This window comes from Babesia microti, chromosome IV, assembly GCF_000691945.2.
Source record: "Babesia microti strain RI chromosome IV, complete genome".
Taxonomy (NCBI): domain Eukaryota; phylum Apicomplexa; class Aconoidasida; order Piroplasmida; family Babesiidae; genus Babesia; species Babesia microti.
The window spans coordinates 1,220,256-1,237,525 of NC_034969.1; the positions used below are offsets into that span (position 1 = coordinate 1,220,256).

Genomic DNA, 17,270 nt, shown 5'->3' on the forward strand with positions numbered 1-17,270 from the left:
TAATTTCAGTTTGGCATGAAAATAGAAAATAATGAAGATTTAATGATGATTAGGTTATTTACAGTAGATATGTTATTAAATTAGCGTAATTAGAGAATCGTTTGATGATATACAATGGATAACATTCTATAGAATATTTAAAAGTAGTTTATAATTCTAATAATAATGTACAACTTATGATACTAGACATCATATAACTATGAGATCATAAAATATAAATATTCGGTTATTTGAGATGGACATTTATTTATCTGAAAACCGATAAAAAATGTGCAATAGAGTAATCTAATGGCCACGATAGCCTAAATGATGACAACGCGACAACTAATAATAGATAAATAATTTATAATAGAGTTAATTCGGCGAAAATAATACCACACAACATTGAGATGTAATTGAATGTAAGTCAAAATGATATGGGCGGGGATCAATAAGAGCATATTCAGATATTGAAAAATTTCAACTTTTACAAGAATCACGAACAATATTGCTTTGTTAACCTTGATAATAAATACAACAGCGCAACGGATTGACAATGGGTGACCGGTACCGTATATATAGCAACCAATCGTAGGTCATATTTGTTATTTGTTAACCTAATGAATGCCCTAATGACAATTAGTAATATAAAATGAGTCAACACAATCACTCATATGTAGTGAGTAGTGCTTGAAAGGTAGTGCAACTAATGCAACAATAGCGATATAAATACCTTGGATAATTTTTTAACGGCGTGAGTTAGGTGGATTGTACCACTTAGGAATATGATCTGCAACTATGAAAGAACAAAGAAAGCCGATAACACCATTCTCCGTACGATCATCATTATTGTAGATCCTCATATGGAAACCCTGTTGAGAAGTAACTGTAAATTCAAGAATTAGGTCAAGTCTTCGATCATTTAAATACAAAATATCTTCTCCAACCTTTACACTTTTAATTATGATGTTTGAGGCCATGTTTCTAGCGACGCGGACAAACATAATAGCATTAACACTAACTTGATATAATACTTCTAAGTTACTATCCAAAGAATCTTTCAGGATGTCAACTTCAACGAATAGGGGCGCAGGACTCATGGTTTCAGCGCCTTTGAGGCCCCGCTTATCTCCCATTATATTGTTTGGTTGGTTGATTGGTTGACTGATTGGTTGTTTGGTTGGTTGACTGGTTGATTGGTTGGTTGTTTGGTTGTTTGGTTGGTTGGTTGGTTGTTTGGTTGGTTGTTTGGTTGATTGGTTGATTGGTTGGTTGGTTGACTGATTGGTTGTTTGGTTGGTTGACTGGTTGATTGGTTGGTTGACTGGTTGATTGGTTGGTTGACTGGTTGGTTGGTTGTTTGGTTGATTGGTTGTTTGGTTGATTGGTTGATTGGTTGGTTGGTTGGTTGACTGGTTGTTTGGTTGGTTGACTGGTTGGTTGGTTGGTTGTTTGGTTGATTGGTTGATTGGTTGGTTGTTTGGTTGTTTGGTTGATTGGTTGATTGGTTGGTTGGTTGATTGGTTGACTGGTTGGTTGGTTGGTTGTTTGGTTGATTGGTTGGTTGGTTGGTTGTTTGGTTGATTGGTTGGTTGGTTGGTTGATTGGTTGGTTGGTTGGTTGGTTGGTTGATTGGTTGGTTGGTTGGTTGATTGGTTGGTTGGTTGGTTGACTGGTTGATTGGTTGGTTGGTTGATTGGTTGGTTGGTTGATTGGTTGAGATGTATCACTTGAAATGGTGTTGCTAGTGGGCTCAAAAGTTGGATTTGGGATTGCGAAGAAATATGTTCATCGGATGGAACGACTCCTTCAGATAAGTTCGGATTGTCCACGCCAGGATTAGTGAGAGATTTGTTTTTGATGAAAGTCTGCTTAGCAAAATAGCGGATAGTTGATATGCCCCAAGAAAGAGGCTCTTTCAATCCAATAATAGGGATTATCGGCAAGGGTTTGATCCATTTGGGGAGTTTATCAGGCGCTCGATAGATGCCAGGGACGTTGATTTTAGCGTAGATGTCAACATCGATGACACAAAACACATAGCCGGTATTAACGTGCAATATAAGAATTGACCGCAGGAGAGTCGTGGCTTTGGGTTCAATGATATGTTCTCCCCATTTTACACGCCCAATAATTTTGAAATCTAATTTTTTCAGATCCAAAGTTGTCAACAGCAGTAAATCCCCCGTGATACATTCTACTTCGGGCGGCAAAACATCCACATCAAGGTCAATGTCCATAATAATGCTCGCATACTCCTTCAAGTACTTTTGGGTTAAAGCGGAATCTGTCAATATACGTATGTTGTAAACATCGATGGGGGACTCGTCAAAGCTTCCGAAAATTAACTCTAGTTCTTTGATACCATCAGAGAGTGTTGTTAATTGTTTGCTTGTAGCATCAGGTAATTTATGGTTAAATTTTTTTAAATACACTCTGTTCAAATTCTCTAGAAATAAATCCATACCATTCATCTTTTTCAGGGGCGAAAGGCCGCGATTGATCATATCAAAATGAGGGTATACATCGACCACCATAGCATACCATTCGCCGGAAATATTCTTGAGTAATACGGCCCTAGAGCGTGAAATTGGATCGCCTTGATACAACACCGTCTCCCCGACTGTTAAAGCTCCAATGTTGTAGTTGGGATTTGGGGTATACATATATATGTATCCATTTAACATCAAAACATCAATATCAGCAAAGACATTTTTACTGGAAAGGTCCAGCCAGAATTTCACCAATTCAGAGCGATACATATTTTTATAATCGATTATGGTATATATATATTGCATGAAGAACTCTTTTAAGCTGACTGTTTTAAAGGCAGAACTAATGGAAATGACACTTGAGATTGAGACTGGTAGTTTAACAGGATCAACGAACTTGGAGTAAGAAATCTTATAATATCCATCGTATAAGTCAATTACACTCAAGATGTACTGAGTATTTATATGAACTGTTCTCAACTTGGATCCCTTAGGCAATGGTACAAAATCTTCGTCTACGTATACGTTTCCAATGCTTGACAGATTAATAATGCCATCTAAAGCAAAATATACACCGTCAATTGAATTTACGAGGATGTAATTAAGGGGCATTTTTTCTGAGATACGGAAGTTCACCTTTTCAATAGAATAATCAACTTCAACACGAGGAAATGGCTTGACCAATCCAATGGCATATAAGATCCACGAATTGTCATCTTCTATGTGAATACCATCGTATTCTGTATATGTAGACTTTTCAATATCAAGGATATTGAATTTGAATGTATCACCAGAAAATTTGATGTTTATAACGGCTGATTTATTCCCTTCAATTTCAAAAACGGTCGTTTCATTAGGCATGAAGACTTTCTTAATGAAAAATTTATCAGAAAATTCATCATTTATTTTAATTTGAAGTCTATTTTGCGTATATTGAATGCTGTAATATTTGGGAAGATTGTCGGATAAATGCAGGTCAACAAACTCTACAGATGATTTTGGAAATATCAATGCTAATGGCAAAATTATTGTCGTTAGCAAAAGAAAGGAACCTGCAGTTATGTAGAGGATCTTTTTATTAGTTATGTGTACCATTTAATCTACTGTTGTTCATTCTTACCTTACTACAATAACATCACCCCACATGATGAATAAGGTCGCGTTGAATTACATGCATTTTAATGGGGTCCCCCTAGAAAACTGAGTCTTATCCTCGCGTTAATTCCATATTCTATGCAGACACTATTTAACTAAAACTACTTAAATACTACTAATACAATTCCAATTGTTATAATCATTTGCATATATGGTTACACTCTCTCTTTACCTGCCCCAGGCACACATTGTACCTGAAACCACAAATACAAACGTTAATACGATAAGAAAACATACCGTCCTATACTCCAATGTGCTAAAAAAACTGTTTAAAACCTCCGCTAGTAACTTTGCATAGAGAGAACTTGATTGTTTCCCTAGATGCTGACCCTGCATACAAAGCTCCCACTCCTCACATTGATTAATCATATAAGGCACCGTATTGATTTTACATTTGTTTGCTATGTACTGGCTCTCACATTCCTTCATTAGTATTTTGTTCCGCGATTCCCTCTCACCCAGCCTTGTCATAAAGTCTTCGTGTATGTGCTTGGCCATGAAACCTATCATTAGTAGGAATAGTAGTGCGATACCGCTATTAACCAACGTCCTTAACCACTTGTTAACCGTAGCTGGTCTACTGTACCAAGGCTTTCGAGAGGTATCTGACCGATATTTCCACCGGGGAAGTCTTAGAAGTTCATCTACACAGCCAGTGCTAGGATGGTTAGATTTCTTTATCAACTTCTTGCAACCGTTGATTAGTGGTTGAACTTGTTGGTCTATAGTGGAATCCTTGTTGCAGAAGTTGTACCTATCGTTGGAGTTAAAGTAGGTAGATTGTCTAGTAGTGGCGGTGGATGATGTGGAAGAATCTAGGTTAACAGGGGAAATAGCAGAGTTGTGGCCGTGATAATTGAGCTTTACAGTATTTCCAGAGACATTTTTGGTTGCCAGCGATAATCTTTTAACTTTATTTTTGACATTCTGTACAAGCCAACCTGTCGGTGTCCCTTCTGTTCCAAATTTCTCTTTTTTAATATCCACTTTGTGACCTATCCATACACAGCTGCCATCCGAATCGTCCGAATCGCTTCTAATTTTGGAATTTCCTGCGTTTAAATCGCGCAGCTGCAAAATACGCAAGGAGTCCAATGTATCTTCCATCGCCTAGTCTTCCCCATTAATCAGTCCGTCGCTATTAGTCTTGTACCTAGTGGCCTTATACTTGCTCATTATGGCAGATGATACTGCAACTGCAATTTTGGGGGACTCTTCCTACTTCAAAGACCCACCGTCTACTGAAGATTTGTCTAATTATGTTAATGAGTTGATATCCACATGTGATGGCACACTGCAGCAATGGCGCTTGGGAACAGAATCTCATAAATGTGATCAATATATCAATTGTTTAGATGGTTTAATACATGAAACGTTGCTAGTTGCTGAGAAACGATGCAGGCTGGCCTGCGATGGTATTTCAAATAGCCGCGTATGCAAGTATATAATACTTAAATTATTTGAAACGGGCGATCTTGACAAAACATGTAAATATATCACTATTCTTTGCAAAAAAAGAAACCAATCTAAGCGTTGCATTATTGAAATTGTCACAATGTCTATGAATTGGATTTACGGTGATGATGTTCAGTTGGATAACAAATATAAACTTATCGAAGTATTGTGCAATGTTACTGCAGGAAAGGTAATTTGTGTGTTAAATTAGATGTTTTTGGAGGCAGAATGGGCAAAATTGCTTATGAAACAGTCGCAGATGAAGGAACTAGAAGGTGATATCAAGGCGGCTACCGAAATTCTTCAGGATGTGCCGGTATGCCCTTTTTATTGCCTAGTTTTGTTGATTGTACATTTTCATTTATTAAATATACAAGCTTACGAATGCACATACTTTAAAACACATATTCTTGACCTCTTATCTGTATTTTCACGATACTTTTTTCATTTCGAAACACATTTACATATGTCGCACATTCAAATTTAATTTATTAGTTTAATAATTGTGCAGTTTGTCATATAATAAATTGACAATTTAATGATAAATACTTGAATTATTATTCCGCTAAATATAAATGAGAGATGATTGATGTTATGTTAATTCGAATTTCTGCACTTTGACTAACATTATTGTTGTTTTAATGCAGATTGAAACATTTGGTTCTGTTTCTAAAAAGTACAAGGGTGAATACATTCTGGAACAAATGCGTCTACTCCTGCTCAATGAGGATTATATAAGATTTTATAGCTGTTCGCAGAAAATAAATGAAAAGCTGTTGTGCGGTGATGAATTCAAGGATATGAAGTTTCTATACTATAAATACATGATTCAATACTACGTACACGACAATGACTACTTTAAAGTTTCCAAATGCTACTGCAAGATTCTAGATACTCCAGATATTCCAGAGCAGTTTATTCTGGACAACACATCTCATTATTTGTTATTCCTCATAGTATCCAACCATTCATCTGAAAGGACTGAGTTACTAAAGAGTGCAAAGACAGGTGCGAATACTGTGATTTAGATTGCAAGGGAGTTAGCAAGATCCCCATATTGGTCAATTTACTGGATCAATTTTTGTCGCAAAATTTGATAACTCTACCATTCAATGACGAGATGAACAAATACATACAAGAGCATCAATTATTCCAAAACACTCCCTTTCCAAAGTAACAACCACTAATCATTTAGGGGCGACGAACGACTAAAGCTGTTACAATTGCGTGCGGTGCAGCACAATATACAGATAATCCAGCAAAATTACACCAACATAACAATTGATCGCCTGGTTCAACTTTCCAGGTCCACTGCAGAAGTATTCACACAGTTAACTTAGGATATTCTCCCTCAAATCTTCGAAATGGTTAACTTGGGGCTCATTACTGCTAAAATTGACAGGCTTAACAACACAATCGACTTTAACCCATCAAAAGACCCACAAAAACTGCTGAATGATTGGTCGGAACGCGTACAAAAAGTGTTGGTGATGATTGATGACGTTTGTAGACTAATTGAAAAGGACAAAATGCTTCAGGATGCCAAAGAGAAGAGGATCAAATTGGAGCTCATGCTGGACTCATAAATTGTTTTGGGGGGAATATTACCCGTTTATTTAATTAATTTTTTTGAAAAAATAGCATATATATTACAGTGTCATATTTAGTTTGTAGAATTGTTGGCCCCATCAAGTATATTGTATTGGTGACATAGCCACTGTGGTGACATGCCTAAAAATAAGGGTAATTACAGATTGACTTAGGCAAGGGTGGTAAAAATCGTCGCAGGGGTAAGAATGACAATGAGGGGGAGAAAAGGGAGCTCCTGTTTAAGGAAGATTGCCAAGGTTTGTGTTACAGCATATTCAGAATATGCTCAGATACTCAGAATGTTAGGAAACGGCCGACTAGAGGCTTACTGTTTCGACGGCACAAAAAGACTTTGTCATATTAGGTATAAAATAGTTTGAATTAGGGGGAAAATGAGAAAAAGAGTTTGGGTTAATGCTGGGGATATCATACTAGTCTCACTGCGCGATTACCAGGACGGGAAAGCCGATGTTATCGCAAAGTATCTCACGCAGATAATGTAGGTATACGGCAGACGAGGCTAGGAGTTTGAAAGTTTATGGAGAATTGCCCGAATCAACCAAAATTAACGAATCTGACCTTTATGACGAGGAGGGAGACGGCGGGATTGAGTTTCAGGACGGTTCTGGCGATGAAGCTCAGCATATAATTCAGGATATCTCAATTGATGATGTGAGGAAGCTTCTTTATGTAGTTGTGAATCTAAAGCTTGAAGATTTGCCACCTTTATAAATACCTAATGCGAGGATATTAGTCTTTTAAAGCAACAAATTGCCTATGCACTTTAATTTTTATTGCAATGCAATGCAGTTGCTATCAATCCGAATAACTTAGTTCTCACATATCTATTGATGAATGAATATTATTTGTGAATTTGTGTTATCAATATATTGTGTTAATCATTGTTTATTAATTAGTTGATTAGCCTAGGAAGGTTTACTCTTACATTGCATTATTAAATCAGTGACAAGTCGATTGTTTAATTTAACTATAACTCACTGGATTTAATAATTCTTTCACAACAATTCATAATCACGTAACTATCTATTAAATTATTAAAATATTGCAACAATTTTAGCAATTAAGAAGTGGTTCACATTGAAAACATGTAAAATGGCATAGTTTAACTTGGTAGCTGCCACTAATATACACATTATAATTCAAAATGCTAAACATTAATACATAATCTTGAAGTATTTCAAAAATAATTAACACCAAATTTACCGATTAATAATTATTGCCAATTAAAAATTATTACATAATTGATAATGTATTGCAATTTTAACTTTCTAGAGTAATATTTAAATTTACTGATTATATTAATTCAGATGTAAAATAATTTGATAATCGTCTTATCAAATCCTGCTAAATGATTATTTTGTAACATAGTAACTAAATAGTTTCTAAGTGTCGGAATCTAATCTATATACTACAAAAGCTATAAAATGAATATCAAAAAAATTATACAACAGCGGCAGCTGCAAGATGTTGTGGTTGCGATACACAATTATGTTGCAGTGACTTTTCAGTATTAACTGTTGCCAAAATCAGTTACTCAAGCAATTTACATTTGAGCTTATCCCCCTTATTTTTTAAAATATTCACAGATTTAACAAAAGCATCCCAACTGGAAATGGGCCCACACGTCTCAATACTGACTGTGTTAGTTTGTTACTTACAGATGAAATGGTTTGTCACCTTTGTAATAGTCACTTGTTTGAACCTTTCTATACACGCACGGCAACTAGTGCACTTAAGTGGGTCTTCCACAATTACATTTCCCTTATGGTCAAGGGCAAAAACATTCATTGGACAAGTTGCCACTAGTTCCTTTGACTCATCCCTGGTTAACTGAGATGAAATATCTGAGTAAGTGCTATGGCTACCTATATGCGGGTAGAATCGGTATGTAGCAGATGAAACAATTGACCATTTGGCATGGGTTCGTCCGATGCCCTTTTCAAGATACGCCTTTAATTCTATTTGTTGACCAGGAGCAAGCTTTGTGAGTAATATATCCTCAAACAAAGGCCTTGGCTGATTTTTACCCAACCGCTTATGCTGTTCATCGCCTAGTGGAATCCATTTTAGCTGTGAAGTGTAGACAGACTGATATTTCTCTATGCAGTTAGCATCGTGCGCCACTTTTAATTCGAAGCATACGCTATTCGACTCGTTCAAATTCTCGTGCCCTATGTTAAATAGTTGAAAGTGTAGGTTACATAGCTACTGGTCATTAAATCATACACGAATAAATTTATTAATACAACATATATATATATATAGTGCAGCAATCAGTATAAATAGGATAAAAAAATACGTCATTCGCAAGTATAAACATAAGCATGGCGAATTATATACACTAGAAACGGTCAATAACTTGAGTAACAACACAAACCATTGGCAATATAAATGGATAAAGAGAATTAATAATAGACGGTATATAGCATCAATAACATATAAGAAATACGAACCCCTGTAATTGATTTCTTCAGGATCTACGTTAAAAGGCACCAAAGCCAGCCTATGTGCCAATACATCATCATGGATTAGGCCCGTGTTTTGCCAGACCATAACAGTTTCAATTGCCAGCGATGGCACTTCTGCTATTAAAATGCGTCTAATAGCGTTTACAAAACTCACATCTAGTCCCTTAATTTCAATTATAGAATGATCAAATTCTCGTTTTAGGAATTTAATTGCCAAATTGTCAACCACGCCACAGGAGTCTGAGTATCTGTTCCACACAGGATTCACTCCGTTTGGCGAAAGTTTAATTCGAGGCGTGGTGGATTCTATGTCTGGGATCATTTCAATCAATTTATTGGCTATTTAAATTGTTTATAATTGTTATATATGAGTAATAATTGTTGTGTATGGATTAACCGGGCATGACATTTGAAAATTTTGTATGAGAATTGGATTGTATATATCAATTGTTATTTTAAAGAATTTGTATCGTCTGGCTTGCCAAAGAATTTTCGGACAGGATCAATAACATTATTTATTGGCCTCATAAGATTTTCCCCCTCCTTCAAAGCATCTTCGTGTGGTGTCTCGGCCAATGAATCCGCATCCTTGACCACTGCAATTGTACTGAATAGAAAGATTATAAACAAAATAGTTATCATTACGAATGGAGTGCAAATAAAATTTTTACTACAGCATCCACAACATTTTGCGATTATAAAAATTGTAAGGATTAGGGTAAATAAACTGAATCCGGATATCCACACGAATTGCAGGTGAACGGCCATAGTTGCTGTTTATAATAAAATCAGTTGTATTGATTTGCCAGTATAGTTTATGAATCTATGAAGTTCCCACCTGATTCAAATATATATTTGTTAGATCAGCATGCCCAGTGTCGAAAAGATTCATGAGTTGCTTAATTTGGATAAGTTGGAGCCACAAAATGGCAAATCCAGTACAAAAAGAGAGGAAGATACCTTGAATTTAAAGGTTACAACTCAACGAAAATTGAAATGGGTCAAGGTGGCCAAAGAAACTTCAGATTTTACTCAAGCTTCAGATGTGTCACTTAATGTAAGAAGTCTAGCTAAGGGTACCAAATTGCGTATAAAAGAAAAGTCGACAATTAAAGTGTCTAGCAAGCCAGTGAAACAGTTGAAATTCCACCAGAGTGGAAACATAATCTTATCACTGTCTACAAATTTATCTTTGGTGAATGTCAACTCTAAATCACAGCAGTGCATAAGCATTGACAAATTCAGCGCAATTGATACCTGTTTCACTTGCAGCGGCGATGCGCTGTATATCTTAGGGAGACGTTCTTTAGTTATTCACGACCTTCATGGCACTTACAGGCAAATTTCTGGATTTGGAACTCACAAACTTCTAAAAATCACAGCTAATATGGGCGACAAAAACTTGTATTCCATAGTTACAGATGACAGGTACATAAAACTTCACATAAGGTTGGCCATGTTGTACGACACAAGAGCTGGGAACACAATATCTAAGTTTCGTATGAAATCAGATTGTAAGGGAATTGGTTTTGCTCCAAGATCAAGCAATTTGATATCAATAGACACAGATGGTTGTCTATACAAATGGGATTATGTCGCAAATAAGATGGAGGAAATGGTTACAATTGACGAATTGTATAAACCAACAACTCTAGCTATTTCTGATACAGCAGTATCTGCTGTAGGTAATTTGTGTGTCATTTAGGCACTGAAAGTGGGTACTTGGGTCTAATAGATATTTGCACACCTGGTTTAAAACTGATTAAGTGTTTCGGTAACTTGACTACGGAAATCACAAGCACTGCGATTACTGGAAATGGTCGTGTCGTTGCCGTTTATTGTTCTCCGCATAAGTCCAATGGGATACGTATGGTGGATGTAAATTCACAAAAAATACACTTAGAATGGCCAAACCAAAAAAGCACCCTTGGCAGAGTGTACAGTGTGGCCTTGGGTAAGTATTTGGCTCTAGGTAACAAAAATGGTTTAGTCAAAGTGTATAGCGTTAAATAAAAAAAATTAATTTTTTGTAAAAATGTAAAGCCATAGATACTAATTCATATAGACTATAGAATGAAATAATATACCCTTTTGCTCAATTGGGTTATTTTGTAGGGCCGCTTTGCGTGGGCAACATGCCCGGGTGTGAGGCGGAGTGCGTTGTTTAAACTTACCTGGCTGGCGCTCGGGGTGGCTCAAGCATCACCCTGTCGTGGTCCGGAGCGGGGCATTGCACTCAGCTGTCTGTAATGGGCCATGGGCTTTCCTTGTGAGAGTGCCAACAGCATAATTTTTGCCTGCGGCGTCCTTCGGGGCGCCAACATATCCCTTCTTCGTTACAGTCAATTATTTTGGGTCCTTGTTTGGGCCTCTTTCCTGTTCCACTTCCCTGGTTGAATGTGCTGTGGGTTTGGTCTGACGCCGTGTGCCCTGGGTATGTAGGGCGTAGTAGGGTGCGCCGCCATTTTTAGTGTAGCTAACGGGTCAAATTTGACATGACTGCCACAACCAAGTATGACAAAGAAAGGTTTTCCCTCACTACGCTGGTATGTAACTAGTGAATTAGACTGAAAGAGAGCAAGATGGACTGGTGTCAGCTTTGTCTGATGCAGAGATGAAACTCCTTCAGGCAGTCAAAAACCGTTACATTGCCGAGGTGGCCAGTAATGTCGGTGTATTTGACGACATTTTCTTCGTAAGGTATCATACTTTATCACTAAGGTTTTTAAGGGCCCGTGGGTTTGACGAGGGTAAAACCTGCAAGATGTTGGACAAGTATTTTAAGTGGCGCACGGACTTCAAGGTGAACGAGCTCATAAAATCCAACTTCATCGAGCGAATGCTGTACGTCAAAAAGCACTATCCTCACGGTTATCATGGCGTAGACAAATTAGGTATGTACCACTCACTAATTCTTTAACTGCCATTTTGTTGCTTATGTAGGCAGGCCTATGTATATTGAGCGTATGGGCGTTGGGAATGTTCCCGAACTGATGAAGGTAGGTGGATGTGTATGTAGGTTTTGAGTCAAGAACAAATATTGCAATACTATGTACAACTATATGAATACCTAAAGCACGTGATTTTGCCTGCTTGCAGTATCGCTGCCAACAAGTGTGTGGAACAGGCGGTCACCATTATTGACCTAAAGGGTGTTTCAGTAACCAGTATCAATGGCAAAACCAAGTCTCTTGTGCAAGGAATGGCCAAAATGAGCCAAGATTATTTCCCCGAAATATTGGGCAAAATGTTATTCGTCAACGCTTCTTCCATATTCTCAATCATTTGGGCCATTGTAAAACCGCTGCTTGATTCTAAAACCATAAAAAAAGTAACGGTGATATCTTCTAAAGAGAAGAGTTTGGAAGCCTTAGCTGAACTGGCCGATCCCGACCAATTGCCACAATTTCTTGGTGGAGCCTGCCCTAATGATGAATGGTCAACTAATGCGGTGGGTCCCTGGATGGACCCGCAAATAATCCGACATCTACAGGATAAATACACATCAGTGCCTGTGGAACTTTACGATCTTGCGTATTTGAGAATTAAAACAGCGGCCACAATCAATTTATCAGACCGTGATCTCGGACAACTATAGGACAATATTTAATATTACCATATGTACTGGTCATATTATATTTTGTTAAAATTAACGAATAACATAAACATATCACCATAATCCCATGGACGAATTTTATCATAATGATCAATTAATAAAATTTAAATATATGTTGTATAGGTTGTTTGTTAGGGCAACTATTAACTATTTGTGAGTGATTTTATTTCCAATTAATTATTAAGAATATATTGTTAATTTATCTCCGAGTATAATGGATGTGACATTTTGTTTAATCATTTGATAATGTGGATAGATTCCTCAACTAATTTAATAATCAATTGGTTTATTGGCAATTATTCCATTAATTTAGCAGTTCTAGCATAGTAAATGATTTGCGATAGCGCGTGTTTCGAAACAGTTTAATTTTGAATGTATAAACAATTGTTGTTATATTGTAGTAAGTCAACTCTTCATCCCCATTAAAAAATTGCCAATTAATCAACAACGAGCCTCATAGGCACTTCCTGGTGGTCTAGATAAAATGCGATATTCTGAATCTGCTTGGTGGTCAAATTCATTTTCTGTAATTCGGCTTGGTGAATCTTGAATTCCTGATCCTGTTCACAACGTACTAGCTCAGTATCGTCGAAAGTAAACGCATAGTACTCGGGTGATATACATTTGAATAAATCAGCACGGGTTCTTCCAGACTCCTGAGCCAATTTTTTGTGAAAATCTGCCTCCTGTTTCTCAAAAATTTCCCTTACTCCTGGAAGATATCTGGCTGCTCCAAAATACTTGTACCCCTCACTGCCTTGCAATTCCCAGCACTCATAAACTGAAGTCCAAGCTGTTTTATAATTGTGTCCACCCAATTCCATAATCCTCTCATCCCATTTGTTCTTAAGGCCAATCAACCGGTTTATCTCATCATTCAATGCCCTTATGGCATTCTCCCCTAAACTCGCATTTTGTACCCTTTCAATACACGCCGATATATCTTTAATTAAGTGCCCTCTCCAATACTCCGCTTGCTTAATACTATGAACCTCAGATACATCGGACGGTTTTTTCATGGGATCAAACGCAGGGGCATCCGGGGCATTGTACTGCGCGATACCGCGTTTCATGCGAACCCATTTGTTCAACATGGCATTGGTCTTATCCATAGGGGATTCCATTGTTGCAATTGTATGAATCAAATTGTAAAGTTTGTGCTGGACTGCCCTACAATGCCTTAGGTAATGAATTCTGAACGCCCACACATCAACCCAGATAATTTGGAACAAAACTATGAGAACGCACCCATAGATGAACATTCTGCAGCCTTAGATCTCACAAGGGAAACATCATCCATTCCACGTCCAAACGAACCTACCAGTGAGATGCTATTGACTTAGACTGGATGTACCCCTCTCCTCAACAATTCTACAATGCGCTAAAGTTGAAACACAAAGATCCTGGGGATCCAAAATACATGAAAGCAGCAGTCTTTGCACATAATCGTGTAAATGAGCTGACTTGGGATAGCATTTTAAGTTGGGAAAGGTGGCATCCGTGAGAACAAGTTAACTTAGGGAATGTAAATTACCAAAGCTGCAACGGTTTGTGGGCAAATTCTCGCAGTTGTCACCTAAAGCAAGACTTAAATCTATTTATATGTACGCTAACTGATTATATAGGGGCAGACCCTTTGATAGGCACGACTGGTACATTGATCGGTGTGGAGAAACTGTTAGATATATAATCGATTATTACGATGATCCCAAAGCGAATGATGTGCTAAAAGTAAAAATTGATGCAAGGCCAGCATTGGACAGCTTTACCAGTTTTTTTGACAGACTATTGTTTTGGATAAGGTGACACGTTCAAATTTACATTGATTGATTGGTAATATACATGACCAATTGATAAGATGCTAGTAACAGGTTATTAAAAAACAGCCTCTACCGTGTTTGTGTGCTTTCCATCTTCCTTCGAGGATTCTTCCTCAGATATGTCTATTGGCTCCTGAATCACATTTTTGATACCTGTAATTGCTGGTCCAAATCTCCATTATCGACTGAATCGTCTATATATTCGGGTTTATCCCACTCTATGGGAAAGCGAGTGACTCTAGGCTGTTCAATTATGCATCTGACTATTTTGTCAATTATTGGATCCACTGGTGGGCACTCCCTCAATTCCTCATCTTCATATGTATTGTTTACATAATAGCCGATTCGAATGAATTCCTGGTTATTGTAACTAGATGTCACTAGGATTGCCTGAATTCCCAATATATTATCTCCCAACTGCATTAATTACACAATGTAGATAATTGATGACGAGGAATGCCTACCAATTTGTAGTCCGGAGGGTCTACATTGAATTCAAAGGCTAAAACTCCCCGTTTAATAGGCCCCAAATAAATTTCATCTAGTACAATTTCCTTATTAGTATTGTCATCATCGCAGTTTGTAGTGATGTATATGATCTTCCATTCAATGTCATGTTTAAGTTCCCCAAGGGACTCGAATTCTATACGAAAAACTAAAGGATCAGTGACTCTAGAACAATTATTTCCAACTTTTATGTTGGTTACATTAATTATAGACATCTCTACCCGTGTGTGTCTACATGTCAGCTAGTGTTACACTAGTTATCCCACTAAATTTCGCCGTCGTCAAATCAATAGCATCACACAATTCATTCATATCTCTGGTCACAACTGTTGAATTTAGGCACATTGGTTTTGTTTCTTCAACAGTATCCCCTGCAATACAATCTTCACCTTCAGCAAATACTGGAGCTGGATCTACGGTACATTTGTTATCCTTATTATTGTTTAAATTGCAACTTGTGTAGCATGTACGCGTTTTTGTCAAATCATAAACCGGATTATATCTATAGGCTAAATCGAACTTCTCTTTATCGATCATTTTACAATAAACACTGGACTCTGGATGGGATTCTGGCAAAGGCTCTTCCGTTCTGTCGAAAGAAATCTTAGTTAAATTGGCATCCGTTTCATTTTCAACTTCTATAAATGTATTTATCCCCTCTGCCATCGCGTTATCCATTTTAAATCTTGTCTCATAATCCTCGCAACCGTAAACCCCCAATGATTTATTAATTTCACTACTAACATTATGCGTACCGGCGTTCCCAACGCCATTTTTTGCCTTGAAAAATTTACTATCATGTGTATTTTTCAGTGTCTGCGCTTCTAAATCTTCATCCACTATTAAGTGATCTAGTCGTTGGAAGGTTTGGCAATAGATCTTTCTTTTTACATACGGGTGGTAATAATGTGTTGATATCCTCCTCCTGAATAGCACTTCGTGGATGTTATTTAGAACACCTTTATCCCATGGATTATAGTCTCCATAAACTCCCTTTAATTGTTCATTTGTTGTCTGGTTAGTGCATATTAGATAGGTATGGTAGATAAATAATCCAAGTATGAACCAGGAAGTTAGCAGCAAATAAGCTTGACAGACTGCCGCTTGGATTATATCATTTCGGTATCCTTCTTTGCCATAAGTCGATGCGATTGCGATTGTGTAACAGCATAAAACTTGCATATAAATTGCGAGAATAAAGAGCACTGTTATGTTGAGATAGAATATACAATAGTTTCTAGAACCTACACAATTCCCGAGCCATTTACAATGGTGATCAAATCTATCAACACATACATTACAGGAATTGCAGTGAATAGTCCTGGGGTTGCGATAAATGTTGCATGTTGAACAATATTTGATTCTTAAAAATACTCCATTTATCGGGACTTCGATATATGGTACAACGCCCTTACTCCTCCTATGCGTTAGAGAATCGTAAAAAGTGCTCGAAGAATCGTGTCTAGGTAAGATTCCTGGATCAGATATTGATACTGCAATGTAAGATATTAGCAAAACGATATCAAGTAGCACAATTGATATGGGTATAGCCAATCCATAATTTTTGTAATACCAAATAAGAGTGGTGGAATTGAAGTAAATACAGGGGAGTAGAAGTGCTAAAATGGCAGTTATTCTGCTCCAAACCTCTTCACCTGTAATACACACTCCAAAACATAAAATTTTGTTGTTACCAAATATAATGTTATTTTTGTCTGTGTAGCATAAACTTGACGACAAATTGTTCATATTAGACTAATCACGAGTGAAGAATGCTCTTTCATTTAGATTTTAAAATATAATTGTTGTTTTTTAATGGCTTACAATATTTTTTAGCGATTTTTACACATAATAATTGGTTATATCAACGTAAACTTTTCCAGATCTGAATTATAACAATCAATCCCTTAAATTAGTTGTAAAATAACGTTTAAAAAATATTTCCAAACGTTTAGAAATGTTTAACCGCATTTAGCAACAGTAAATTTTATATTAGTTGTATAGTTATGATTAAGCAAGATGTGTATATACAAAAGTAACTATGTGTAGAGATTCCAAGGGGTTATTTGTTCTTAATGTATTTATACTAAATATGGAGTTTCGTTATTTGAGTAAATTGACTTAATTTGGAACATACTTCTTGGGATCTATAGGGCCAGGTAAGTGT

At 36.9% G+C, this 17,270-nt stretch overlaps 12 protein-coding genes across 12 annotated transcripts; 5 read left to right on the top strand and 7 right to left on the bottom strand.

Moving 5' to 3' along the window:
• Window positions 726-3,566, bottom strand: BmR1_04g08155 (BmP94 secreted antigen; the record flags this gene model as incomplete). Its single annotated transcript, XM_012794769.1, has 1 exon — window positions 726-3,566. The coding sequence occupies one exon, from the start codon at window positions 3,564-3,566 to the stop codon at window positions 726-728; it is 2,841 nt and encodes a 946-aa protein (XP_012650223.1).
• BmR1_04g08157 (hypothetical protein) lies at window positions 3,795-4,733 on the bottom strand (the record flags this gene model as incomplete). Its single annotated transcript, XM_012794770.1, has 1 exon — window positions 3,795-4,733. The coding sequence occupies one exon, from the start codon at window positions 4,731-4,733 to the stop codon at window positions 3,795-3,797; it is 939 nt and encodes a 312-aa protein (XP_012650224.1).
• On the top strand, window positions 4,804-6,667 carry BmR1_04g08160 (26S proteasome regulatory subunit N5; the record flags this gene model as incomplete). Its single annotated transcript, XM_012794771.1, has 6 exons — window positions 4,804-5,271; window positions 5,293-5,397; window positions 5,729-6,089; window positions 6,110-6,254; window positions 6,277-6,400; window positions 6,422-6,667. 6 exons carry the CDS (start codon window positions 4,804-4,806, stop codon window positions 6,665-6,667), a joined length of 1,449 nt encoding a protein of 482 aa, XP_012650225.1.
• Window positions 6,809-7,371, top strand: BmR1_04g08165 (translation initiation factor eIF-1A; the record flags this gene model as incomplete). Its single annotated transcript, XM_021482665.1, has 6 exons — window positions 6,809-6,824; window positions 6,845-6,928; window positions 6,951-7,035; window positions 7,057-7,152; window positions 7,175-7,343; window positions 7,366-7,371. 6 exons carry the CDS (start codon window positions 6,809-6,811, stop codon window positions 7,369-7,371), a joined length of 456 nt encoding a protein of 151 aa, XP_021337202.1.
• On the bottom strand, window positions 8,223-9,482 carry BmR1_04g08170 (DNA-directed RNA Polymerase III subunit C5; the record flags this gene model as incomplete). Its single annotated transcript, XM_021482666.1, has 4 exons — window positions 8,223-8,329; window positions 8,351-8,536; window positions 8,558-8,863; window positions 9,146-9,482. The coding sequence occupies 4 exons, from the start codon at window positions 9,480-9,482 to the stop codon at window positions 8,223-8,225; spliced, it is 936 nt and encodes a 311-aa protein (XP_021337855.1).
• BmR1_04g08180 (UTP18, U3 small nucleolar RNA-associated protein 18) lies at window positions 10,029-11,173 on the top strand (the record flags this gene model as incomplete). The annotated part of the gene is made up of 3 exons (XM_021482667.1): window positions 10,029-10,588; window positions 10,610-10,845; window positions 10,866-11,173. The coding sequence occupies 3 exons, from the start codon at window positions 10,029-10,031 to the stop codon at window positions 11,171-11,173; spliced, it is 1,104 nt and encodes a 367-aa protein (XP_021337203.1).
• Window positions 11,174-11,502: 329 nt separating this feature from the next.
• BmR1_04g08185 (hypothetical protein) lies at window positions 11,503-11,625 on the bottom strand (the record flags this gene model as incomplete). The annotated part of the gene is made up of 1 exon (XM_012794775.1): window positions 11,503-11,625. One exon carries the CDS (start codon window positions 11,623-11,625, stop codon window positions 11,503-11,505), a length of 123 nt encoding a protein of 40 aa, XP_012650229.1.
• BmR1_04g08195 (CRAL/TRIO domain) lies at window positions 11,656-12,758 on the top strand (the record flags this gene model as incomplete). The annotated part of the gene is made up of 5 exons (XM_021482668.1): window positions 11,656-11,706; window positions 11,727-11,860; window positions 11,882-12,054; window positions 12,104-12,159; window positions 12,180-12,758. 5 exons carry the CDS (start codon window positions 11,656-11,658, stop codon window positions 12,756-12,758), a joined length of 993 nt encoding a protein of 330 aa, XP_021337856.1.
• On the bottom strand, window positions 13,214-13,900 carry BmR1_04g08200 (pre-mRNA-splicing factor ISY1; the record flags this gene model as incomplete). The annotated part of the gene is made up of 1 exon (XM_012794777.1): window positions 13,214-13,900. The coding sequence occupies one exon, from the start codon at window positions 13,898-13,900 to the stop codon at window positions 13,214-13,216; it is 687 nt and encodes a 228-aa protein (XP_012650231.1).
• Window positions 13,901-13,963: 63 nt separating this feature from the next.
• BmR1_04g08205 (cytochrome c heme-lyase) lies at window positions 13,964-14,582 on the top strand (the record flags this gene model as incomplete). Its single annotated transcript, XM_012794778.1, has 4 exons — window positions 13,964-14,099; window positions 14,120-14,276; window positions 14,297-14,380; window positions 14,402-14,582. 4 exons carry the CDS (start codon window positions 13,964-13,966, stop codon window positions 14,580-14,582), a joined length of 558 nt encoding a protein of 185 aa, XP_012650232.1.
• On the bottom strand, window positions 14,652-15,318 carry BmR1_04g08210 (histone chaperone ASF1; the record flags this gene model as incomplete). Its single annotated transcript, XM_012794779.1, has 3 exons — window positions 14,652-14,729; window positions 14,750-15,013; window positions 15,061-15,318. 3 exons carry the CDS (start codon window positions 15,316-15,318, stop codon window positions 14,652-14,654), a joined length of 600 nt encoding a protein of 199 aa, XP_012650233.1.
• Window positions 15,319-15,334: 16 nt separating this feature from the next.
• On the bottom strand, window positions 15,335-16,852 carry BmR1_04g08215 (DHHC palmitoyltransferase; the record flags this gene model as incomplete). The annotated part of the gene is made up of 1 exon (XM_012794780.1): window positions 15,335-16,852. The coding sequence occupies one exon, from the start codon at window positions 16,850-16,852 to the stop codon at window positions 15,335-15,337; it is 1,518 nt and encodes a 505-aa protein (XP_012650234.1).